General features: G+C 42.8%; 1 protein-coding gene across 1 annotated transcript in view; it reads left to right on the forward strand.

The window, feature by feature from the left end:
* The window catches only part of LOC103177183 (FRAS1 related extracellular matrix 2), a 137,914-nt gene that overhangs the window by 41,922 nt on the left and 71,547 nt on the right, over positions 1-24,445 (forward strand). The window contains exon 3 of the mRNA XM_042334187.1: positions 23,611-23,760. Within this exon, the coding sequence (XP_042190121.1) occupies positions 23,611-23,760 (150 nt within the window). The remainder of the gene's footprint in view (positions 1-23,610; positions 23,761-24,445) is intronic.

Consider the following 24,445-nt stretch of genomic DNA (forward strand, 5'->3'; position numbering starts at 1 on the left):
CACAAGCCCCATGAAGTGAAGTGACCAATTATGGCTATTTGTCAAACTGTGCTGACACAAATGGCAGCAGTTGACAAAACAGTAAACGCTTGTGAAATGCTTTGAGATATTTCAACATGATAATGTTTCAGCATAATTATGTGGGGGTAATCCTTACATTTGATAGCACGACTTTCAAATCAGGAGCATGTCTCAAGGGCTTCACGGGATACATCGTAATGTGTAACAACTGTGTACAACTGTGCAGAGCCAATTTGTTACAAAATATAATTTTTTTTAAAAGCATATGTTATTTATTTAGCCCAGACAATGCGCCCAACAGCTTAATATCTGAGTTTTGCAACTGAAGGGGATTGATTAAGAGTTACAACTGACTTAGTCTGTATTGGTTAATCCAGAAACAAATACGGTACAATGTACATTTATATAGTGCCTTTCACATAGAGAGGACATCTCAAACCGCGGATATCGAAATTCAGTCTTTTAAATGCCCGGTTGAAGAAAAAAGTATAGGTTGCAACAAAAAATTGGATTAAAAAACCACTGTGAAATCTTATCTTTGTGTTTGCTTTATTGCTGATATCACAATACTATAGTGAGAAAGTATTTTATGGATCATTGCATATCTGTTAACCCTATTAACCCTGCAAACCATAGCTCTAAGTGTCGGGTGATCCTAACTGGAAATGTAGTAGGAAACTTGTCACATAGTGCTCTGAATGGCGAGCTATGCATTTTTGCTGAATTCCAACAGTACCTCAACGCACACTTTGGGTTCCTGAAGCCTTGGCTCTGTGCGCCTAATACTCTCCAGAATTAGGTAAGTAGGGTGCGTGCTTCCAGGGGGTTATTGTGCGTTCCATTTCCAGGCACACAGAAATTTCCATGTGCGAGTGGCATATATGCAGGGAACGTTCAAATTGATCTGTATACTCTTAAGCACAGTGACTGTTTTTTACATGTGTCAAAACACCCAGCTGAACCCCAAAAAAAATTCATAGGGTAAAACTTTTTCCATAATCTGGAAATTTTGAATTTTTTTAAAAAAGCATTGAACAGAACAGAACTAGAATCTGGATGATGTGAATGTTACTAAACTGAATCACTGAATTATCTTCAGTGACTGACTTGAAACGACTCTCGCAATGGTGTAATCTGCCGGTTGCAACTTCAGGACACGTGAATGGCATTTATCTCTTCTGGATACAGCAACCAGCTTCCAAAAGCTCTGAACAAGTGTTTGCGCCCTTCATGAACCTCAGATAACCTTACAACACTGTTGTCACAGGTCAAAGAATGGATCAGCTTGACGAGGCCTGAATCAATGGGACCTTTCTGGCATAAAGCTGTCAGTGGCTTTGGACAATCAATGACAGGATCTAGTGGGGTGGGTTCGAGGGAGGCACCTACAGCACGATTCCATCCCTTTGATGTGATCACAAGCATATTTGTGTGCTGCACACAACTGCATTGTCTTTGTGAGCCACAGTTTTTTTTTGGCTGAGTCCTTTGAACAATTTCGTCTTTTCCTAGTGCAGATAGAGGTAAACAGCTGCCTTAGCAGCGAAACTATGTGTAGACTTGTCTGTGGGTTATTTGTAAAATAATAATCATTCCATTTGAGATAACGCCTTATCATGTCGTCAAGTTGTCTCAAAAGCGAGTAACTGGATTTTACTGTGAAGTGTAGTGTCTGTGTATTTGGAAGCAAATGGGGCACAAAGTGTCCGCTCAGCAATGTTCCACAAACGACAAATTGCATTTATGGAGCACCTTTCATTTCGGGAGGAAGTCCCAAAGCATTGGGCAGTGAATGGTTTGCACCTGTGCTGGGGGCTGGAGGCATGAGAGGTGAGGGCAAGGGAGATGGAGGTGGGAAGATGACTGAAGGCACGGTTGCAGAAGAAAGTCTTTAGACGGGCTTTGAAGGAGGAAGGGAGTGGGCGAGGCGGACGGGGAAAGGCAGGTAAATGGGACTGAATGGATTGCTCTTTTAAAGAGCCCACACAGACACAATTGTCCAAATGGCCGCCTTCTGTGCTGTAATTTTCTACAGATTGTGCTTCAACACTTCAAAGGAGTATGATCTTTAGCATAGGAGCCATAAAACGCTTTGGTGTATATGAGGTCAGAGAAGAGACAGGCAGGAAGAAAGAAGTCATTGTCAGCTAACCTAAGCCCACCCTGGGCTGAGCTACAATCATTCAACTCAGTGGTGTGACTCTCTATGTTTCTGATGAAAGTGTGAGCTTGTGTCCCACGCACTATTGAGTCCTGCCCTTTGTCAAATGATTCAGTGAAATCGTAACTCGCAGGACATAAACCGGAGCCCTTGTGTGCACTGAACAACTGAAACGCATTGGAACAGAATTGTCAATTGTCCCAATCGACAATTCTTTATAAGGAGTCATTGTACAGTTCTTTTAGCCTCTTGCCTACTCTATGTTCCCATCTGTTTCATTGCCAGTTTCTGTCCTGTTTCATGCCAGTCTTCCTGTGATCTGACTTCATTTAAGTCACCACTATATTTTTGAAGAAAGAACATAAGATAAGAACAGGCAAAGATGTCATAAGGCATTTCAGACTCTGCAATGCCTCTTTATCATAGGGCCAAGCTTCATTTTGAAAGTGCCTAATATGGTGTGTGAGTACATCTCATAACCTTCTGAATCAGAGGTGAAAGTGATAATAATAATAATAATCCTTATATTTGATATAGCGACTTATCACACCGTTGAGACGTCTCAAAGTGCTTCACGGAATAATATTGTAAAGTGGAGTGACTATGTACTTTGTGGGTGAAACGCAGTAGCCAATCGCGCACAGCACTGCCCAACAAACAGTCATGGATTGAGTGACTATATTTTTTCTTTGGAGGGATTATCACCCCCGGAAAGCGATCTCTCAATTGACTAACAATCGGGTTCCGACTTACGGCGAGGTAAACAGAGGTGTACTACCAACTGAGCCAAGCTGTCATCTTATTTTATAAGCAAAACCTGCTCTATCTATATGTTCTCTGAACTCTCGGAATTACTCATTTGCTTGTTGGTTCGGGGTTTGTGAGACCACAAGTCGCTGAAGGACACATCTTGCAGCGGAAAGAATTATAATGGCATTGCCAACATTCACAGATGTAGCTGCAAGGTTTCTGTTATCTCTTTTAACAGCCCCCACTTCAGGCTTCAGCAAAGATAACTGTGCCTGTTATCTTTATTGGGTTTACAATACAAGGTAATATTTTTCCAGTGTTGAACTGTTTGTTGTTTGTATTTCCGTTTCATAATCTGAGTCACTTTGCAAAAGAAAGAAAAATAATTTGCATTTGTATAACGCTTTATCGCCACGAACATCTCAGAGTGCTTCACAGTAATTATTACCAAATGTGTGTTTTGTATGCAAAGGCAATAGGTATTTTGCACAAGAGGTGAATTAATCTGGAGAATGTTTGACCTGGACACAGGGAGAAACTGCCTTCTCTTTTAAAAAAGTGTCATGGATTCTCTGACATCCACCTGAAAATGGTTTGGCAGGACTCATATTTAACATCTCATCTGAAAGTCAGCATCTGTCACAATGCGGAAATGAGTAACTGAGTGTCAGTTTTGACTATTAACCCAAGTCCCGATGTGGGGCTTGAACCCACAAACGTTTGGCTCGGAGATGAAAGTGCTACCGATCGAGCCAAGCTGTCACTGCTGTGTAACTGGAAATGATCAATGAAATATTTACCCTGCTGTTGTGGATGTATTCATGTGGAGGGTGTATTGATTTGTGCCAATTTTAGAAGAGAACACATTTGTGTTCCATGTAAGTGTTGCACTTCAATACAAACATTCCATGAGCAGTTTCTCTTAGCAACAATGAGCCGACTGACAAATTAATGTTTTTTTTTGTGTGCGGATGTGGATGAAAGAGGAATCGTGAGCTGGACACAGGACTGTTTCCCTCCTATTCTTCAGCCACAAACCTTAATGCCACCGGGAAAGGTGGTTGTGTCCTCAGTTTAGTATCATCTCATCTGAAGAACCACAAGTCCATCAGGTCATCAGGATAAATTCCCTTCTCATTTCAAATAGTACCACAGGATCTTTGACATCCACCTGAACAGGCAGACAGGACCTCAGTTTAATGTCTCATCCAGAGGACGAAAGGAGACGTTAACCTGTGTGAAAGGTGCCATATAATTGCAAGTTGTTTTTCCGTAAATGGCTAAAGTTAACAGATGCATTCTATCTGCCACATTCCAACAAAACTTTGGCGCAAAAAACAAGCCCTCAGTCACTCTTCAAGTAAAAGACCTGGGGCTCAGTGTGATTTGCGATTCTTTGCATTACATTCTGAATTTGCACCACACTTGAATAATAATCCATCAACCCAATATAAAATATGACTAAATTGATGTATTTAGTTGTCCAATCCTAACTTATTATTACCATGTCACACTTAATGACTAGACAGTCAGGGGAGTGGGATTGATTTGGATAGCTCTTTTCAAAGAGCCGAATGGCCTCCTTCTGTACTGTATCATTCTATGAGTCTGTGACAGCCATTTTCTCTGATGGAAAGTTCCATTACATGGGGGCATAGCCTTAAAATAATAAACAAAATTATTACTTTAGGTACAGCGCCTTTCAAGTCAGGAGGACATTTCAGTGTGCATCACAGGATATGATGTAAAGTGAAATGATTGTGTAATTGTCGGTGAACACAACTATAAGATAGTTAGAACTATGATCGGGAAACCTTTCTGTGCAGGACATGATCATGGCTTCTGACATTGACTGTCCGGCTAGCTGTGCGTGCTGTTCTCTGGTGCTCACCCAAGAAATCACAGCAGAGGAAGTCACACAAGTACTCAGTAGGTCAAGTTAAATTGTTAGCTCAGTGTTATCTGATTTCAAAACAAGTGATTGGCTGTGATAAACTGTACCAAACATCAGGTTTGAGCCTCTGGGGTTTCAGATGCAATTTGGATAGTCAAAGGTGACTGGTCTGGATTTTAGCTTTTGGTACAGAAACCAATTGAGAATTACAGAGGCTACAGGTGATAATGTAACATTCAGGGAGCTCAGTTTTCTGACTTGAGATCAGAGCTTGAAACTGTAATCTTGATAAAATATCCTTGAGTTTCATGTCGTAAGAAAATCTCATGAGGTGCTTCACAGACTTTTCTGTAGAGTGTAATAACAGTGCATTTTGTACGCAGACCCAGCAGCTAATTTTGGGCACAGCAATGTCCCACAAACAAAGCATGATGATGGGCTTTCCGTGTGTGTCAGACAGCCAGCGGAATTTAGTATTGCAGAATGTGCAGTTTCCTTGGAAATGAATTGATTCACATAAAACCAAAACAAGGTAGACGCACCAAATGTGTACCAGGCACGCGTTCTAACTGTACTGTACTGTACTAAATTGCTGCCAGGTGAGTTCGGAATTTTGCTGTACAGAGGTGGGCAGTGCGAAACCGTAGGCAAGTTTCCTTACTCCGCGCACACCTCTGTTTACATGGCAGTAAGTAGGTTACTGGTTACTGGTTGTTAGTCGATTGGTGGATCTCTTTCCGGGGGTAATAAGCCCGCAAAACCCTTCACTCAATCCATGACTGTTTGTGGGACATCGCTGTGTCCAATTCGTTGCTGCTTATCATCCACAGAATACACACTTAATCCCCTTTACAGTATATTCTGTGAAGTGCTTTGAGACATTTCAGCGACATGATAAGGCGCTATATCAAGAGCAAGGATTATAATTATTGTTATAATCTTTGGATTATGGTAATCTTATTATTCTATCCACAAAAAGGGTTACATGACACTATTTATCTTTTCACCCCAGTGATCAGCAGAGCTCCCGAAACTAGATATTATTGTCTCTATTGAACTAATTCATCCAACGTATAGATATCCTTCCGGCGATTTTCATGCATCTAGACCTTTCAAAGGACATTGCAGGTAACACAGTTTCAAACTGATTCCATAAAAAAAGTTTGGCATGGGATCTTGGCTATGCTTTGGTTTTATAAAGACCTGATTTGAAGCATTTGTTGGAGATTAAGCACAATACAAATGGTTGTACTTCAGGCTTGTAACTTTATGCAGGTGCACTTCCAAGTTTTTATAGGCTAATCGTGAAAGAATTTAACAGCAGATGGTTGGAGCTAGTCTCGATCTGTTACATCTCTAATAGTGCAGCAGCAGTTGAATTGGCATCACAGGACTGATTGAGACGGCCGTTGTCAGTTGGATGAGGCATCTTCAAAAAGCAAGTGCATTGCCAGATAAACCGTATGTGCCCTGGAGGCAGCAAGTATCTTAGTTTCTGTACAACTTCCAAGTCCAGGACTTTGAACTTGCATAGTCCAGGCCATGGTGGCCCATGGGCCACATCTGACCCGAGGGATAATTTAATCCGCCAACCGTTTCTGACTTCATTGTTTAACCTCCTGGCAGTGCCTCAATTACGGTCATTCTCCTCATTCTAGATAGCGCCGCTCGTGACTCATACCTCCCGTCCGCCCCTCTTCCTGTTACTCTCCACCCTGCCCTGCGCCTTGTACAACCTTGTGAGAGGCAGCGCGGAGACTGATGGGAAGAGATGCAGCAGGAGTATTTTTAAAAGGAAATGTTGCATATTTTGCAATGTTTTTTATGGGGCCCGTGGACGTTTCTCACTTCCGGCATCCAGTGCTGCTCAGCAGCCAAAAGGTTGGTCCAATGTAGCACTGGGGATTCGCTGCCTTGTTAGTGGTCCTTCAGATGAGACAATGAACTAAGAATCTCGACTTAAAGTCTCATCTAAAGGACTGCAAATCTGACACTCCAGCACTGGATTGGAGTGTGTTAGCCTGCAATGTGAGTTCCATGACCTGACATGAGGTTTGAAGCCACAACCTTCTGACTACAGAATGAGAGCGCTACCAACTGAGCCAGGATGACTCATTTTATAATAATAATAATAATAATCTTATGACAAAACAATATGAAAGTCGCCCAGCGTGAAAGATTGGTAGTGACAAGGTAGCCTCACGCACTGCGAAATTTGTAAACTATTTTGTAAGACGATTTTCCATGGTAGAAATGTCTGTTACTGCCTGTGGAAGGTGTTGAGCTGCCTAATGATCAGTGAAGCTTGCAGGCTCTTGTCAGATTGTGTCCGAATCATTTGGGAAAGCACCTTGGACATCTGTGAACCCCCCCCCCCCACAAAGAGAAAAAGAAAAGAACCTCAACAACTGATTACACACCAGCTTTACCTCTCGAGCCAAGCTTAATGCCATCTAATATATGGTGTATGTTAACCATGTAAACACGTGTATTGAGGGAAGCACAGGTGGCCTTAATTATATAAATAATGATCAATGGAAAGGAAATGTTTCTGTAATCTTTTTTATTGGTTGTTAACAGAGTAATTGAAGCCACCTATAATAATAATCTTGCATTTGATATAGCCCCTTATCACATCTTCAAGACGTCTCAAAGCGTTTACTGCTAAGTGAACAGAGGCATGAGGAGTAAGGAAACTTGCCTAACATTTTGACCTGCCTGGGAATCGAACCCAGGCCCTCTTGCTTGTGAGACAAGTGCCCTAAGCACTGAGTTACAGGACTCCACCTGTAATAACCATGGTACACAGGTGTTTGCACATGGTTAACACCGGAAAATAGAAACCATTCTTGTTGAAGCTACTGCCAATATGTCAGCTTGAACCCGTCACTGTCGGGCACTCCAAGATGCTAGCCTGTGTCACTGGGCACTGTGTCAATGCAGGCTGGTGGTGTTGTTGCAGAAAGGTGGTTTGGGGATATGCGGCAATTTCAGACCACATCGTATTACTCTCACTTTCCTTCAGCCGGCAGTGCTGGGAGGCGAGATCCCAGTGCACGCAACCGGGGTTTTGGGGGCGAATTTGGGTCGGTGCAAAACTGTATATGAACAATAATCCTTGCGTTTGATATAATGCCTAGAAGTCAAAACACCTTAATAGGTTTCACAGGTAATTACAGTCAAGTGTAGTAACTGTGTATGAGCCAGCGTTAGGATAGCAAACCACACTGGCCCACAACTGCCAGTTTTATCCAGAGGATTGTTGGCCAGGACACCGGGAGAAACTGCTCTTTTTTTGAATATTGCCACCAGTTCTTTAACGACCACCTGAACAGACAGACAGGACTTGAACATCCTCTCCAAAGGATGACACCTCTGACAATGCGGCACACCCCCAGCACTGCCCTGGAGTGTCCGCCTAGACTGTGACCTCAAAGTAGCGCCATATATGTCCCCTTACTGACAATATTCTTAGAGCACTTGCGAAGTGTACTGTTTGGAAAAGAGATTGGTTTCAACATGACTCCTATATATACATTAGTAATGAGAGTTGGGGTGAGGACCAGAAGTTACATATCTAACAATTACACGTAATGAAGGGCAGTGAAGGAAGAATGTAGGATTTGTAGAGAAGGAATAGCTTTGAGGAGGAGCGAGCTAAAATGGAATGGAAACGGAATTTAGACTACAATCTTTCTATAGAAGAAAACCAGACTGTGCTAAAGAGCCTGGGGCTTCCAGGTGTAGACAAGATCTGCAAGGACAAGATTTCTCAGAGTGTGTGTGTGTCTCTCGCTGCCCTGGCTAACAATCCCCCAAATAAAATGGATTATTCACTTTGTATGTTTGTGGGACATTGCTGTGTGCAAATTGGCTGCTGCATTCACCTTTAAATACACAGTCTACATTTCGCATTAAAATTCTGTGAATCGCTTTGAGACATTTCAATGACATGCTGGTGCTACATCAAATGCAAGGATTATTATTTATTACTTCCGGGAAATTTCCACTCTGGCCGTTTAGAGAAATATCTACACTGTAGCTACTTTTTCAGCCTGGCTCAATTGGTAGCACTTCCTCACTTCAGAGGGTTGTGGGTTCAAGTCCCACATCAGGCCTTGAGTTCTTGGTTGACACTCTATTGCAGTACTGAGAAAAACGATGAACTGGAGGACCAGTTGAGGATGAACATTGATGATGGACAGCGAGGTGGGTATTAATGATCCTGTGACAACACAGGATTCAAAAAGAGATCAGAGTTTTACCCACGTGCAAGTATTAGTGTTAGTCAGATCTTGCTCTGCACAGAATAGCTGGTGGGTTTTACCCATACACACAAATCGCTGCCCTTGACAGCAGTTTGCTGTGAAGTGTTTTGAGACATTTTGACGTTTGAGACGTGTAGGCATTATATCAAATTCAGGGCTTGTTGTATTGCCTCTGTTTAGTTACACTCAAGAGCATTGGCCATAGAAGTGACAAGGTTTCTTCACTCACAGGCTATGTTATTCTTGACTGCAGAGAATGCAGTGTAAGAATATTGTCAGACACTGTGTGTGTGCCTCACTGCTTATCATATTTGTCTACACTCACTTATGGGAGAAATGTTGTGCCCTACAATCCCTTGTGCAGGGTGCCCTGCATCCCACTGCTCTCTAATGTTTATCTAGAGAATATTTCTAGGTCTGGGCTTGTTTTGTTTCGCTACTGTTATAAAAATAAATTGAAGAACTCTCGTAATTTTTCATGACTCTTGACAAGGTTATTGCTCCAGCATGTTGGAGTCTTAGAAAAATATTCTGCAACGCATCCCGTAACTGACAAGAAAGATGTGGAGACTCTCCTCAGTCATGTTAAACAGAGATAAAACTCCCTACTTGTCTTCGAAATAACCGCAATACACTATATATCTTTAATGAGATTTTCAAAGTTTGATGCCAAGGAAATTACTCCTTAGCCTTTCTTAGGCAGTTTTAAGTTCTGCAGAAAAAAATGATTTTCATGTTCCCTTCCCCCCCTCCCTTCCCCTACCCCCTCCCCACTCCAGCTTCCCCCCAATGAGATATGTTATTCTTCAAGGTCAGTAAATGTGTAGGACCTTGGAGGTGAACCCCAAAACCTTCTATAAAAACGAAATAATCCTTACATTTGGTATTGCACCTTTCATGTCAGGAGGACGTCTCAAAGAGCTTTACAGTGCTTGCGTAATAACTTTGTATTTTGTAGGCGAGTGGAGCAGCCAATTTGCACACAGCAATGTCCCACAGGTGGATAGTAACTCGCAAAACTAGAAAGAGAGAGGGAAAATAAAATATAGATAAGATTTTACTATCCAAGTACTTCAATACAAAGCTTATGTTGGCATGAACGTGAAAACTGATAAGGAACCGGTTCCTTTAATAAGCTGTTACGCTGGTACCTGGAACAGTTCCACTATAATTTGCCCCAGGTGCAGTAAAGTTAAAAGTTTGCAGGTCTCATTTGCCTTTTTATGACAATAATCTTTCCATCTGAAATAGCACTTTATCACGTCATCAAAACGCTTCACTGGAATTCACTATAATTTGTTGTGACTGTGTATTTGTGGGTGAACGTGGCAGCCAATTTGGACATAGCAATGTCCCACAAACAGCCAATTTTATCATTGTTCACCAGGTAAGAATCCTTAATATCCAACTGAACAGGCAGACTTAACATGTCATCTGAAGGACAGAGTCTCTGACAATGCAGACCTGGCCCAGCATTGCACTGGATTGTCGACCTAGACTACAAGCTCAAGGTCCCAATGTGGGGCTTGAACCTGCAGCCTTTTGACCCCGAGGCAAGAGTGCTACCAACTGAGCCAGGCTGAAACCTGCAGTCACACACTACTTACTGTCTTTAGCTGGGGATTAGGGAGAAGAGAAAGAACACGGAAAAATAATTGCACTGTCCTCAAGTAGAATATTTCCTAGACTTTGCCAGAGAATGGTATTATGAGGATAGCTGTAATTGATCATAACCCAAAAATAACAGGATTTTTATTGAGCTGATAGTGGAAAATTACCGGCATAACATTCTGAATTGCCAGCATGCGGGTCTGCTTCTTGGCTGTCGATCTGTAGTTTTTTAATTCTCTCTGTATAAAAGAGGAAAGCTACACGGGAGAGTGAAAGGAGTAGCAACCTCACTGTCAATGTTTCTACATCTGTTCAGAATTCAGGTGAATGGTCTGGTTTCAGGAACCTGTTGGCATCATTAATTTGTGACTTTTAGACATGAATTAGGTTTATTAGAAGAATAGTTTTAATAAATACAAGAAAGCCAGCCTGTAACAGATCACAAGCGGAATTTACGAGGAACTTCTTCACACAGAGGATGCTGAGAATGTGGAACTCACTGCTCGAAGCTGTGGTCGAAGCAAAAAATATCAACATGTTTAAGGGGAAACTTGATGCCTCGGTGAGAGAGAAGAAATCATTAGAAGGGTATAGGAGAGGGGTATAGGAGAGGGGTGTAGGAGGGGTGGTGGCTCATGTGGAATATAAACACAGACATGGAATCAGTGTAATTCTATGCATATGGGGCTTGAACCCACAACCATCTGACTCAATCACAACAAATTACTTGCATTTGCCAAGCTGGGGTTTGGGATAAGGAGGGGTGGAGGGCAGGGATGGTGGGTGTAGGAAGGTCTTATGACAGGGTTGAAGGAAGTAAGGGAGAGGGGGTGAGGCAAAGGGACTGTAGGATGGATTCCAAAGGGTGGGGACAAAGATACTGAAGACCCGACCTCCGATGGTGGATCGGGCAGGGCAGGGGACGTGGGGCAGGCCAGAGTCTGCCAAGCAGAGGGAGCGGACGGGCCAGTATTGGGTTGCAGGTCACAGATGTAGGGAGGAGCAAGGCTGTGGAATGCTTTGAAAGTGAGGATGAGGATCACACAGATCCTTGCCAGGATCCACTGGCTCCTCATCACCTTCTGGGGGTAGGGAGTCAGACGAGGATAGGGTCAAGGTTCTCAGAGCTTGATGCGGTGACTGAGGCTAGGGTGCCACCAACTGAGCCAGGCTGAAACCTGTTCCCGTTTCCCCCTCTTCTCATTTCTCCCCCGTTCCCATTTTCACCCCTCCCTCCGACAGGACACCTGAAAAGTCTTGGTTGCCAACTACCTGTCACTGTCTTCCCGTTGCACACAAGACATCCCAAGCCTTGTGTCTTCAATCAGCACAAGTCCTGTTTGTACAAACAGAGCACTCACATTCAGTACCTCTCACATTGCATATTTTGACCTGTTGCTACGAGTGCAGATATTGTCAGAGGGATTATCAGTTAAACATCTTAATTACTGCTTCCTTTATAAACCCAATTTTAAGAAGAATTGCAGCCTGTTTAATGTGAACATTAATTACCCTGGTACTCAGTAAACTATACTTAAATTCCATTCCACCACTTATACAATCTGTTGATGAATCATTAGCTGCCTCTTTGTGTATAGACTTGCAGCTTCAAAACTGGAACGTCTTCCTATTGTTCCATCCTAATTTGCACATTTCTGATGTCTCAATAAGCCAATTTTCCTCAATAAGGGATATACCCCCCCAACCCCTGTGCACAAATTGGCTGCCACATTCACCTACAAAATACCAAAGAACAATTTTATCTGGAGGATTGTTGGCCAAGACGTCGGGATAAACTCCCTTCTCTTTTCGACTACTGCAATGGGATCTTTAGGGTCCACCTGAATAGGCAGACAGCATCTCGGTTTAACGTTTCGTCCAAAGGACGACAACTCCAACAAAACAGAGCTCATCTAGCATTGCATCTGAGTATCAGCCTAACACGGGGCACTTGAATCCACAACTTTCTGACGCAGAGTTGAGAGTGCTACTGACTGAGCCAGTTGATACCTTACCTATCTAAAATTCCTATAATATTCCAAAGTTGTGCGAGTGAGCCCCATTGTATTCTGATCCATTCAGACTTGGCTTCAACAGTTTTTTTTTAGTCTCTTCTAATTCCGTCACCGGAGCTCGAGAGATCTGAAACTCCAGCAATAGCAGGAACTCAGCTTCAAAAGAGACGAAAGGCAAAAGATTTCCGGATCAGGCTTTAATGCTAGTTTGATCGAAAAGATGAAAAAGTTTAATCTGAAATAAATTAAAGTTGTGCCGTTCATGCAACAGGGGATTATTATTTGCTGCACTGTTTCAACAGCGGGCAGGGTGCTGACAGGCCAGCAGTTTTAGCACTTGCTTGTTCTGATTATCCTGCGGACTCAAGCCATCATTTCTGTGCTTTTATAAACCAGTCAAGAGATTAGCAGCAGAGTTTGCATTGGCTTCCGTTCAGCACTGGCCTCCTTTAAACGCTGCTGGCTGCCGTGGCGCTGACCCAGCACCCAGGCGCACTTGTAAAAGCGCCCTTACCCCTTTGCTTAGTTGTTATCGAGGAGGCTGCTGTGTGCACATTTTCACAACGTTTCTGCTTGAGTTTGCAAATGTTATAACTTGTGTTTAGTTTTCCCACCGGGCCCTGGATTCTTTCTAACCCCCTCCCCCTCCCTCCCCCCCTCCCATCATAAGCACGGAACAGAAAATCTGCCTGAGTTGCATTTTAGTGGATTGAAAGGTCAAATATGTCACGTTAGATTGTGTGAGTACTGATTTTCTCTGGTAATAAACTGGGCTTAGAATGGTAAACCTGCTTATCTATTATAGGACGGGTGGGGGGAAGGCTTCCAATCACAGAATTAGTCAAACCCTAAAAGATTATTGGAGTCCATTGACTGATGCTCCAGTTTGACTCCCATTGAATCAAACCTAACCAAAGCTTCAACTTAGCCTCTGAATAACAATAATGGTTTTCATAAGGGTATGCGAGAAGGACCTCAAGTTAAACGTTTTAATGTCCATCCAGGCAGCTGTGCCATTCTGAAAATGACCATCTAATAAAGACCATTTAAAATTGTCATCTGTGAACAGATGCAGTTACTTGAACTCCAGCTGTCACTCTTCATTCTTCAGTCTGAGGTCAGTCGTAACGTTTCTGCTGAATCAATTGTATCAAAGCTCTAACTGTCAGGGTGGTTGGCTAAGTGTGGCATGTCTGTGTATATCAGACATTCAAAAGGCTGTGGCCGGGTTAATTGAGGGGTTATCCAGCCTGTGACTCTCTTAGTCCTTTGAAAAGGTATCAGATTTCCCCCGTAGCGTTCCTGTGATGTTCAGAAGGCAAGATCGTGTCCAAAGCAAAAAATGACACCGGTTGAGGGTTGAAACTTGTGGTTAATGCAGAAATCTGCAAATCCAAAGCAATTTCCTTTTTTCCTGTTTTGAATGAGTCCCAGTGGAAGGATCCTATAACTGTTTTTGATTGACCCAAAATCGCAAGATTTCTAAAGACCATAAAGCTTAGGAGCAGGAGTAGGCCATTCGGCCCTCAAGCCTGCCCCGCCATTTAATAAGATCATGGCTGATCTTCTAACCTAATTCCATTTATCCGCGCTATCCCCATATCCCTTAATCCCTCTCTCCTTTAGAAATCTATCAACTTCAGTCTTGAATATGTTCAAGGACTGAGCATCCACTCCCTTCTGGGGTAGAGAATTCCACAAATTCACTACCCTTTGAGTGAAGAAATGTTTCCTCAACTCAGTTCAAAAAGGCTGACCCTTAATCTTGAGACCAGATTCTCCAACCAGGGGAAACAGTCTTACGGCATCTACCCTGTCAAGACCCTTAGGAATCTTATAGGTTTCCATAAGATCACCTCTAATTCTTCTATATTCTAGAGAATATGTGCGTAGTTTACTCAATCTATTTTCGTAGGTCAACCCCCTCATCCCAGGAACCTCGTGAATCTATGTTGCATTCCCTCTAAGGCGAGTATGTTCTTTCTTAAATAAGGAGACCAACACTGCACACAATATTCTAGATGCGGTCTCACCAAGGCCTTATACAACTGCAGCAAGACTTCCCTACTCTTGTACTGTAACCCTTTTGCAATGAACGGCAACACGGCATTAGCCTTCCTAGTTGCTTGCTGTACCTGCAAACTAACTTTTTGTGACTGGTGTACAAGGACACCCAAATCCCTCTGAATACTAACACTACCTAGCCTCTCCCCCTCTAGAAAATAATCTGCTTTTCTAATTATGAATAATTTCACACTTCCCCACGTTATTCTCCATCTGTCACTTTCTTGCCCACTCACCTTGCCTGTGTATTTCCCTTTGCATTCTTTGTGTGTCATCCTCACAGCTTACTCTCCCACCTATCTTCTATCGTCCTTAAAAAGGTCATTTGCTTGTGGGTCATCCTGGCTCAGTTTGTAGCACTCTCGCCTCTGAATCAGAAAGTTGTGGGTTTAAGCCCTATATGAGGACTGAACTCACATAGAAGTTGATTGACTCTAGGCTGACAATCCATTGCAGTGCTGGCATGTGCTGCTTTATCAGAGGTGCTGTCACTTAGATCAGACGTGAAGCCAAGGTTCCATTTGTCTCTTCAGGTGGATGAGTGTTAAAGATCCCATGGCATTATTTCTCTAGTTGTCCTGACCAACAATCCCAAGATAAAATGGGTCATTTCCTCTGTGGATGTTTGTGGGATATTGCTCTGCGCAAAGTGGCTGCTACGTTAGCCTACAAAAATACACAGTCATTACACTTTACAGGAAAATCATGTGAAGCACTTTGAGTTGTCACCCTGATGTGAACGATGCTATATCAGATGTACGTACTGTTATTTTCATTATTATTGTTACTACGCATTCTGAGTTACAAATGGGGACTTTCTCCAGTATCCAGGAGGGTGTCGCTCCTATCCTGGGAACTTTAGGTCAAAGTGATCTAGTTCCCACAGGATCAGGGGGATGCTCTTCCCAGTTCCGGGAGAAGTTTCTATGTGAGGCTAGAGCTATTAGTGAGGAATTGCATTAGAAACCATCGCGTTTTAGACTCTTATTAATACCTAAAACTTTCTCCTTGGTAATGGAAATGTCTGAAATGCTGTACTCTGTCCAGCGCCTTGGGACGTCCTCCCGACGTGAAAGGCGCTATACACATGTAATCTTGTTGTTGTTGCTGCTGCTGCTGTTGTTGTTGGAAGATAAAGAAGCTCTTGAAAGGAAACTTGAATGATAGGTTACCGATTTTTCCTATTGTGCTCTGGCCCAGAGCGAGCGCCTGAAACAAAACCAGCCAAACATTATTTAAGCATTAAATTACCAGATGTAAAAGCAAACGATATCTCGAAGCTTACCGATGCTTCTCATATTTCTATATTAATCAGTGTTATGAAAACTCCTATAAATGGGCACAGGAGTACTGCATGTTTGGTTGTTTTGATTCCCAACACATGCTTTTGGTTTCCTGCATCCTTCAACATTGAACTTTTAGCATTTGAAGAGTTTTAGAATGGGTACAAAAATATAGTGCAAGCATCAAGGAAGCAATCTGAGGCAACCTAGTCATTCCAATGTTTCCAAAAAAATTATGATAATTAATCTTTGCATTCTCATATCAGGAGGATATCTCAAATCTTCACTAAAGATTTACTGCAAAGTGTAGTGACTGTGGATTTTGCAGAGACTGTGTATTTTTCAAAGGGAGTTTCTCATGGTGTGCTGGCCAACAATCCCACAGTTTAAAAAAACAATTATTCACTTCATGGGTGTTTATTGGGTCATTGCTGTACGCAACTTAGCACTGCGTTCGTCCACAAAACACATAGTCATTGCACATACAGTATATTCCTGTGAAGTACTTTGGGACATCCTCCTGATGTAGAGTCCTATACCGAATGCAAGGATTGGTATAGTTATTCGAAGTGACCTCAGCAGCCAATTTGCACACAGCAGTGTCCCACAAACAGCCATGAAGTGAATGCCAATTTTATCAGGGGGATTGTGGCCAGACAGTAGGAGAAACTGTCTTCTCCTTTCGAATAGTACCATGAAATCTTTCAATTCCGCTTGAACAGGCAGATGGGACCTTGGTTTAGTGTCACATCCAAAGGAAGGCACCTCCGCCAATGCAGCGCTACCATAGCATTGCGTTGGAGTGTCAACCTACTCGATGAGTTTAAAGTTCTGATGTGTAGCTTGAACCCACAGCCTTCTAATTTGGAAGCAGGAATGCTACCAATTGAGGTCGTGAGGATTCCGTCATTTAAGCAGTTAAACTCCCTTTACCGTAGTTTTGCCTTGAAATAAATAAATGAGACTTGTGTAGCTCAAAATTCCACCTAGTTTTAGCTTGCTAGAGACTGTTTTGTCTTAAAATTTAAGGTGGCGGTAAATAGTGTAAAATTGGTACAGTTAGGTCTTAATTTGCAGGCCAGCCCGTTTTGAAAATGCAAGAAACTAACTTGAATTTAAGGATTTTCCACAAGTCTTAAATTTTAGGGCATAACGGTCTCACAGGCTAGGACCGGGCGGAATTTCAGGCCCACGTTCTTGTAAGTTTAAACTTTACTAATGTAAATTGTTCAATCAAAATTATTTACGTTAGTATTTCAGATGTAAACTCTCTCATCCAGACAGCATTTCAGTAAAATAGATATCAGTGACCCAGAGAAAAACATTTTTGTTAATCATGAAATATTTCTGTCTTTCTCTCTCTCTCTATCTCTCTCTCTCTCCTTCAAAGTCTGATTGAGGCTTAGCCACATTTTGCCCAGTAGCTGAAGGGTCAATGCCTGTGGCTTCAGGATAGGATAGCATGGCTTTCAGTCCCAGGGTCTCTTTGAATTCACTTACCAGGGTTTGAGCGAGGTCAGGTGAAGGGCAGAGGCCTGGCAGGGCAATTGGGTTTGTTTGAAGGGGTGGAGAAAATATGTCACAAAGTGAGGAACTGCTTTGCGTAATTTAATTAACCCATTTGTCATCAGACTCGTGGAGATGAGGGATTTCAGAATAATCCTTACATTTGCACAGCACTTTTCATGCTGAGAGGACATCTCAAAGCACTTCACAGGATAGACTGTAAAGTGGAGTGACTGTACTTTGTAAGCAAACGTGGCAGACAATTTGCACATGGTAGTGTTCCACAAACTTTAATGAAGTGAATGACCAATTTTGTTTTATCTGGGGGATTGTCAGCCAAAACACCAGGAGAAACATCTCTTTTCGAATGCTGGAATGGGAACTTTAAAACGATGGAACCTCTGTTTAAATTCACCTCCGAAGAATAGCACCTTTGACAACAACTTGCATTTATATAACGCCCTTCACTAAGTCTCAGAGCGCTTCTCAGTAGTGCAATTGGACACTGAGATAGGAGGAATGGAGGGACAGGCGACCTTAGGTGTGGTCAAAGAGGTGGGATTGGAAGATAAAGATGGAACGCGGTAGAAGAATTGTGGCAGGGAGTTCCAGAGTTTGGGGGAGCCATGTCTGAAGACACAGCTACCAAGTGGAAGGCCTCTCCCAGTGAGTGAAGGGCATGAGCAAAGGAGTGGGTTATAAGCAGGTCGGAAAAGTAGAGAGGTGCTTGGGCACAAAAGGATTGATATGTGAGGGTGAGGATCTTGAAATTGATCCTTTTGGAGATAGGGAGCTCTTGATGCCTGCGAGGATTAAGATGGGCGTAGAGATGAGGTTGTGGGCAGTGGCGTTTTAGATGAGATAGACCTTTTGGATTGTGAAACTGGGGAAACCCCACCCTCCACACCTCCCTGATCCCAACCCGCAGCTCAGGTGCAAACCCTTCACTGTCCAGCGTCTTGAGACGTCCTCCCGATGTGAAAGGCTCTACATAAGCGCAATTTGTTATTGTAAATGAAAAAACAAAGCCTGCTTCAGTGAGGTAAGGGAGTTTTTAGCAGTGCGCACAGTGCCAGTAAGTTGTGAACATAGAGGGAGGGGAAATGGCTTGACGTTCTCTTTGGCAGCTGTGGGGGTGAAGGAATGCCTGACATTTTAACCAGAGACGTGCCTGGACTCGACTGCCGCTCTCCAGAGGCTCGGGGCCTTTACTCTGCGATGTGGAAGCATTTTTGCACCAACTACAAGAATTAAAATTCAGGAAAGTGGAGAATTTCAGACCACGGTATATAAATATTCCAAAGGAAAGTCTGAATTATATTCCAACAGTTTTTTTTCAAGATGGCCAACTGCTGTTATATAGTTACAGTTCCTTCGTGTTGTTCACACAGATGGTGAGTTAGGAATTATGTTTTTGGGGGGTCACTTGAAATGTGAGTAAACCCATCACCATGTTTCAGAGGCTCCAAATCAAACCACTCAGAGCTCCACGTACGCATGGAAATTTCCCTGTGTCTGGAAAAGGGTGACATTGCTGTGCGCAAATTGGCTGCTGCGCTCACCTACAAAATACACAGTCACTACGCTTTTAGAGTAAAATTCAGTGAAGCGCTTAGTGATGTCTCCACAACATGATGAGGTATGATATCAAATGCAAGTGCATACTCTCTCACTGAAAGGATGCATTTGCTTACCGAATACCAGAATAATTCGGCAATTAGGCACAGGCCGGCAAGAATTAAGGGTTGGAGAGTCCATCGTGATCACTAAAAAATACAGATTGTTATTGTGAACACAGGTAAGCCTCTCATGTGCTGTCCATGGTATTATATTGCCCACAGGGATTAGATTGGAGCACATACATTATGGTCTTGCTCAAAACCCCTGAATTCCACTGGGAAATCACATGAGCAATCTGATAGAAGGGAGTTTGATCTCCTTGGTTAAATTAATACCTTTGACGTATACTCTTCTAAGTAAACGTCACTAACTAAGGTCAGCAACTTTGCTGAACAGCTAGAATTTTACCCCTGTGTGAAGCATTTGAAACGTCCTCCCGACGCGAAGGCGTTGTCTAAATGTAATTGCTGTTGTTGAGTAAACATGGTATTTCCAAACTTTTATTTTACTTTCTTCCTCAATCCTTCTGCCTTACCCGCTCATTCCTACCTGAAGACTTTGTTCTTCAACCGTGCTCATCTACCCGTTCTCCCCGGTTCAGCGTCAAGCTCTGCCACTGTTAAACGCTCAGAGATCCTCCTTGCGTGAACTGTGCAATATAAATGCAAGTTGTTGTTGGTGGTGCCATAATAATAATAATCCTTCCATTTGATATAGCGTCTTATCATGTCTTTGAGACCTCTCAAAGTGTTTCACGGAATATATTTTAAAGTGAATTGACTATACATTTTGTGGGTGAAACACAGCAGCCAATTGAGCACAGCAGCGTCCCACAAACAGGCATAGATTGAGTGACTAAATTCTTTTTTTTTTGAATGATTTATTACTCCCGGAAAAGCAATCTGCCAATAGACTAACAATCGTGTTCCTACTTACTGCTAGGTAAACAGAGGCGTGTGGAGTAAGGAAACTTGCCCAACGTTTCACCCTGCCAGGGAATGAAACCCAGGTCCTCTCGCTTGTGAGGCGAGTGCTCTAACCACTGTGCTACAGGACTCCATGAAATTATCACCCCTATCTTCATCTGGCTCCACTGGCTCTATAGTGCAAATCAGTGATACATAGTCGGGTCTGTTAGGTATGAGGATGTGTGTTGCCCATTAAAAATCATTCTAAACAGTGAATTATCCATTGCAGCAGTTGGAGACCGAATTTGTCACTCAATGTCCTTGCCCCATCAGCCTGTTGTGTCTTTGAAAGGCTTTAAAAAACACTGAAGGAGGTTCCCATTGAGTACAGCATAATTGTAGTCAGATGTTTTTGCAGCTAAAGAGCAAATAACACAAACAGAATTCTTACCACAAAAGGCATAGTTTTACAGAATGTAAGCTAATGCTTTCATTTGGTCAAAAGCCATTGACGTTTGTTTTGTCAGTGCATGATATTGACTGACAGACATAAATTCACAATTAAATAAGAAGGATTTGTACACAACACACAGTCAGGGGTGGATTAAGCATTCCTTGTCAGTTTTTGACTAATGCATTTGAAAGACCCAGCATTCAGGACACTTGCAAGCAGACAATCAACAACTGGTGACGGCATCGCTCAGAGAGTAGTAACACTCGCTTCTAAAGCAGAAGGTTGTGGGTTCATCCGGGTTAGGACTTTGCGCTCTTAGTCTTGGCTGACACTCCAGTGCAGTGTGAGGTGCTGTCCTTCAGATTAGATGTTAAACTGAGGTCCCACCTGCAGGTTCAGGTGGACGATAATGATCCCATGGCACTAACTGAAAAAAGAAGGGGGTCCTCCTCCTGGTGTCCTGGCCTACAGTCCCCCAAATAAAATCAGTCATTCATGTCATGGCTGTTTGTGGAGCAATACTATGTGCAAATTGTCTGCCACATTCACCTATAAAAAATATAGTCACTCCACTTTACAATATTTCCTATGAAGTTCTTTGAGACGTCTTCCCAACATGAAAAACGCTAGACCAAACGCAAGGATTATTATAACTGTTCGCACATCTGGGATATATCACTTGAGCCAGCGTTACATTTAAATTGGATACATTCTGACCCCTTATTTCCCTCTGTAATGAATGAACAGTGTTAGATTTTGTCAGTCACAGGTGATACCTTGTATAATCTTTCAATTGGGGAATTGAAGAGTTTCCGTCCTGCTTCCTTCTCTTGATGTAAAAGTGAATTTAGGTGGATCTATTTTACGCAGAGGGTAGTGGGAATGTGGAGCTCTCTGCCTGAAGCGGTGGTTGAAGCAGACAGTATAGACGCATTTAAGAGAAAGCCAAGATATAAACATAAGGGAGAAGGGAATAGAAGGTTATGGGAGGGAGTCAGGAGTGGGGGGAGACTCGTGCAGAGTATAAACACTGAGTAATGGGCTGAATGGTCTGTTTTGATGCTGTACATTCTATGTAAATCTGTGTGTGGTATAGGGATCTGCCTCAGTGGCTGTTGTTCAAGTATTGGTTTATACAATCACTGCCAAGCCTGGTCCTTCCTGGCTCAACAACCGTACAAGTACACCGTCTAATAGAGGAGAGAATCATAAGCTGTTTACTTCTTCTATAATCCAAGCCCCATGTGACATTGGGTGATGCCCTTACCTATCAGGCCATCGGAGGGAAGTCAAGTTTATTTCCTTATACTGGACCCATGGGAATTGGAAAGGTTATGGAGCAGGTGTGTTTTGGAAGCCCTCACATGGTGAGTGCTATCAGCCACCATAAACCTATCATCATTTAGCTGGCTGCAGCCTCCACATGTCTTGGATTAAGATCTACTTCGGGCCCTGCTGCCATTCATAAAAACTGACCTCTGGGGCACCTGAAGGAAACAGAACTCTTGTGTTCCAACCATATTATTAAGGATGTTTAAAAAAATGAGGAAGAGCTTTCAAGGGGGTTGTTTTGTATGGTTTCTCGATGAAATAAGCCTTGCATTTAGTATTATTCTGGGATCTGCAGAATAATAATATTAATAATTCTGAATATAGATTTAGATAATAGATTAGAAATTGGTATACTGGTGCTTTGCTGGAAAGAACTAAAGACATGTTTGTTACCAGAATGTTGTTTTTGTATTACTTACAGCACTCCTGAGATACAGTGTGCTATTCAAGTGAATCGTATTTAGTTATTATTTTAGTTTTTTTTCTTTAAGCTTTGAGACCAGCCAGTTAGATCATAATAACCGTTTCTGGTCATAGAATCATAGAATTATACAGCACAGAAGGAGGCCATTCGGCCCATCGATCCCATGCCGGCTCTTGAAAGAGCTATCCAAATTAATTCCACTCCCCTACTCTCCCCATAGCCTTCCAAATTTGTCCTCCCCAAATATCTATCCACTTCTCTCTTGAAAGTTGTTATCAAATCTGTGGTCCAGTGAATTTCTTTGTGCTCACCCACATAGAGCACAAGAGTGCAATATTTTATGACAGTGTCCAATTCCCTGAATCGATTCAGGCTCCTTAGACAGGCTGAGGTGGCTCTGGACACTGAGAATCCTATTCATTCATGTTCTCTCAGCCTCCTGCCTGAACCTCACAGGCAGGAAATCAGGGCTGTTCAGCGGTGAATCGCAGCACAAAACTCAAGAGTGGTAACAAGTAGAAAAGGCAGGGTTCTGTCTCCCGGGCAGCAGGAGCCCTCGATCTCTGAACGAGCGAAGAGAGATAAAGACCCCATTGTAGTGCGGGTCTTGCCACATACTTCAATCAAATAATTTTCTTCTCTGTTGCGGCCTTGATGTGACGTGGCCTGGCTTCTGCATCTTTCACCGTTCTGCTGTGCCGTGCCGAACAGCTGCCAGGAAGAAGCAGTGAAAACTATTTCTTTCCAGCTGCTCTTTACAGATTTTCACATAGATCCACATTGGGTGGCAGAGAGCAAGTCTTACTGTGTGAACAGCAGGCATCTGCTTAATGAATGGATTTCAGCTTCTTGTGTTGTTTGAAGCTTGATGAGTATAACAAAGGCATTGCAAACTCCACCAGTTAAGTGACCTTCCCTTTCCGCAGGGAGTAATAGTGCATCACACTCTCTCTTTCTCTCTCTTTGTATTCACATGTCAGTGTAAGAAAGAATAGTTACATTTTTAAAGCACCTTACCATGTTGAAATGCTTCAAAGCACTTTATACTAATCCCTGTCAATTGTAGTGATTTTTTTTGTAGGCAAACGTAGTAGTTAATTTGTCCATTACAAAGCACCACAAATTTATCATGAGGTGAATAGCCAATTCGATTGTTGGCTGTCATCCAGGAGAAACTTCTTTCAAATCGTGGGATGGGATCTATAATGTCCACCTGACAAACAAGGAGCTAGAGTAATGTTTTCAGGTCTTATTCGATAGTACACGACTGAATTGCTGATATCTGTCATTGCCGTGCAGGTGGGAATACGCTAAAGAATCAGCTCTTCCGCCTGAACTGGGCCTGGATCTCTCTGGAGAAGGAATACTTCCTGGTGGATGAGAAGTCCAAGTACCTGGAGGTCATTCTGAACCGCAGAGGCTACCTGGGGGAAACGTCCTTGTTGGTAAGTAACAGCAACAACAACAAATTACACTTGTATAGCGAGCGTCCTTCACATTGGAAAGGCGTCCCAGGGCGCTGGACAGTCGGGGGTTTTTGGACTCGAGCTGGGAGTTGGGGTCAGGAGGGGTGGAGAGCAGTGAGGGTGGGGATAGGAGGGTGACTGAATAAATAAAGCAATGACTTCTCTATTTTTTCCTAAAACCTCCCAACCCCGCAGTGGGGATGGGTGCAGATGACTGTATCACATGAGCTCAAATCCCCTGACCAGATATTCAAGCTATATAGTGTTCACTTCAGGATGCACTTGGAGAACCACATGCAATTCTAGTCACTGCAACATAAGGGGTGTGGGCTGTCAACCAAGTCCTTAGAGCAAAAGATCTCTCTCACTTGTTATCAGCAGGATGGCCGTTTTGAAACCTACTTAAGATTATCCAAACAGGACTGAATGTGAGTTCCACGTATGGATGCCATCTACACATGAAAATTGCTCTCTGCAGTAACCATTTTGCTATTTCACCCCCCCTTCGCAATCTCTTTGTGCCCAGCACATGGCCATTGAGGCCATTTGAAGGGCTTCAAGAACTCCCTTGTACTGAGATCAGCTAACTTTGGCCCAACATATAATAATAATAATAATAATAATAATAATAATAATCCTTCCATTTGATATAGCGCCTTATCATGTCT

This window comes from Callorhinchus milii, unplaced genomic scaffold (assembly GCF_018977255.1).
Source record: "Callorhinchus milii isolate IMCB2004 unplaced genomic scaffold, IMCB_Cmil_1.0 Scaffold4, whole genome shotgun sequence".
Taxonomy (NCBI): domain Eukaryota; kingdom Metazoa; phylum Chordata; class Chondrichthyes; order Chimaeriformes; family Callorhinchidae; genus Callorhinchus; species Callorhinchus milii.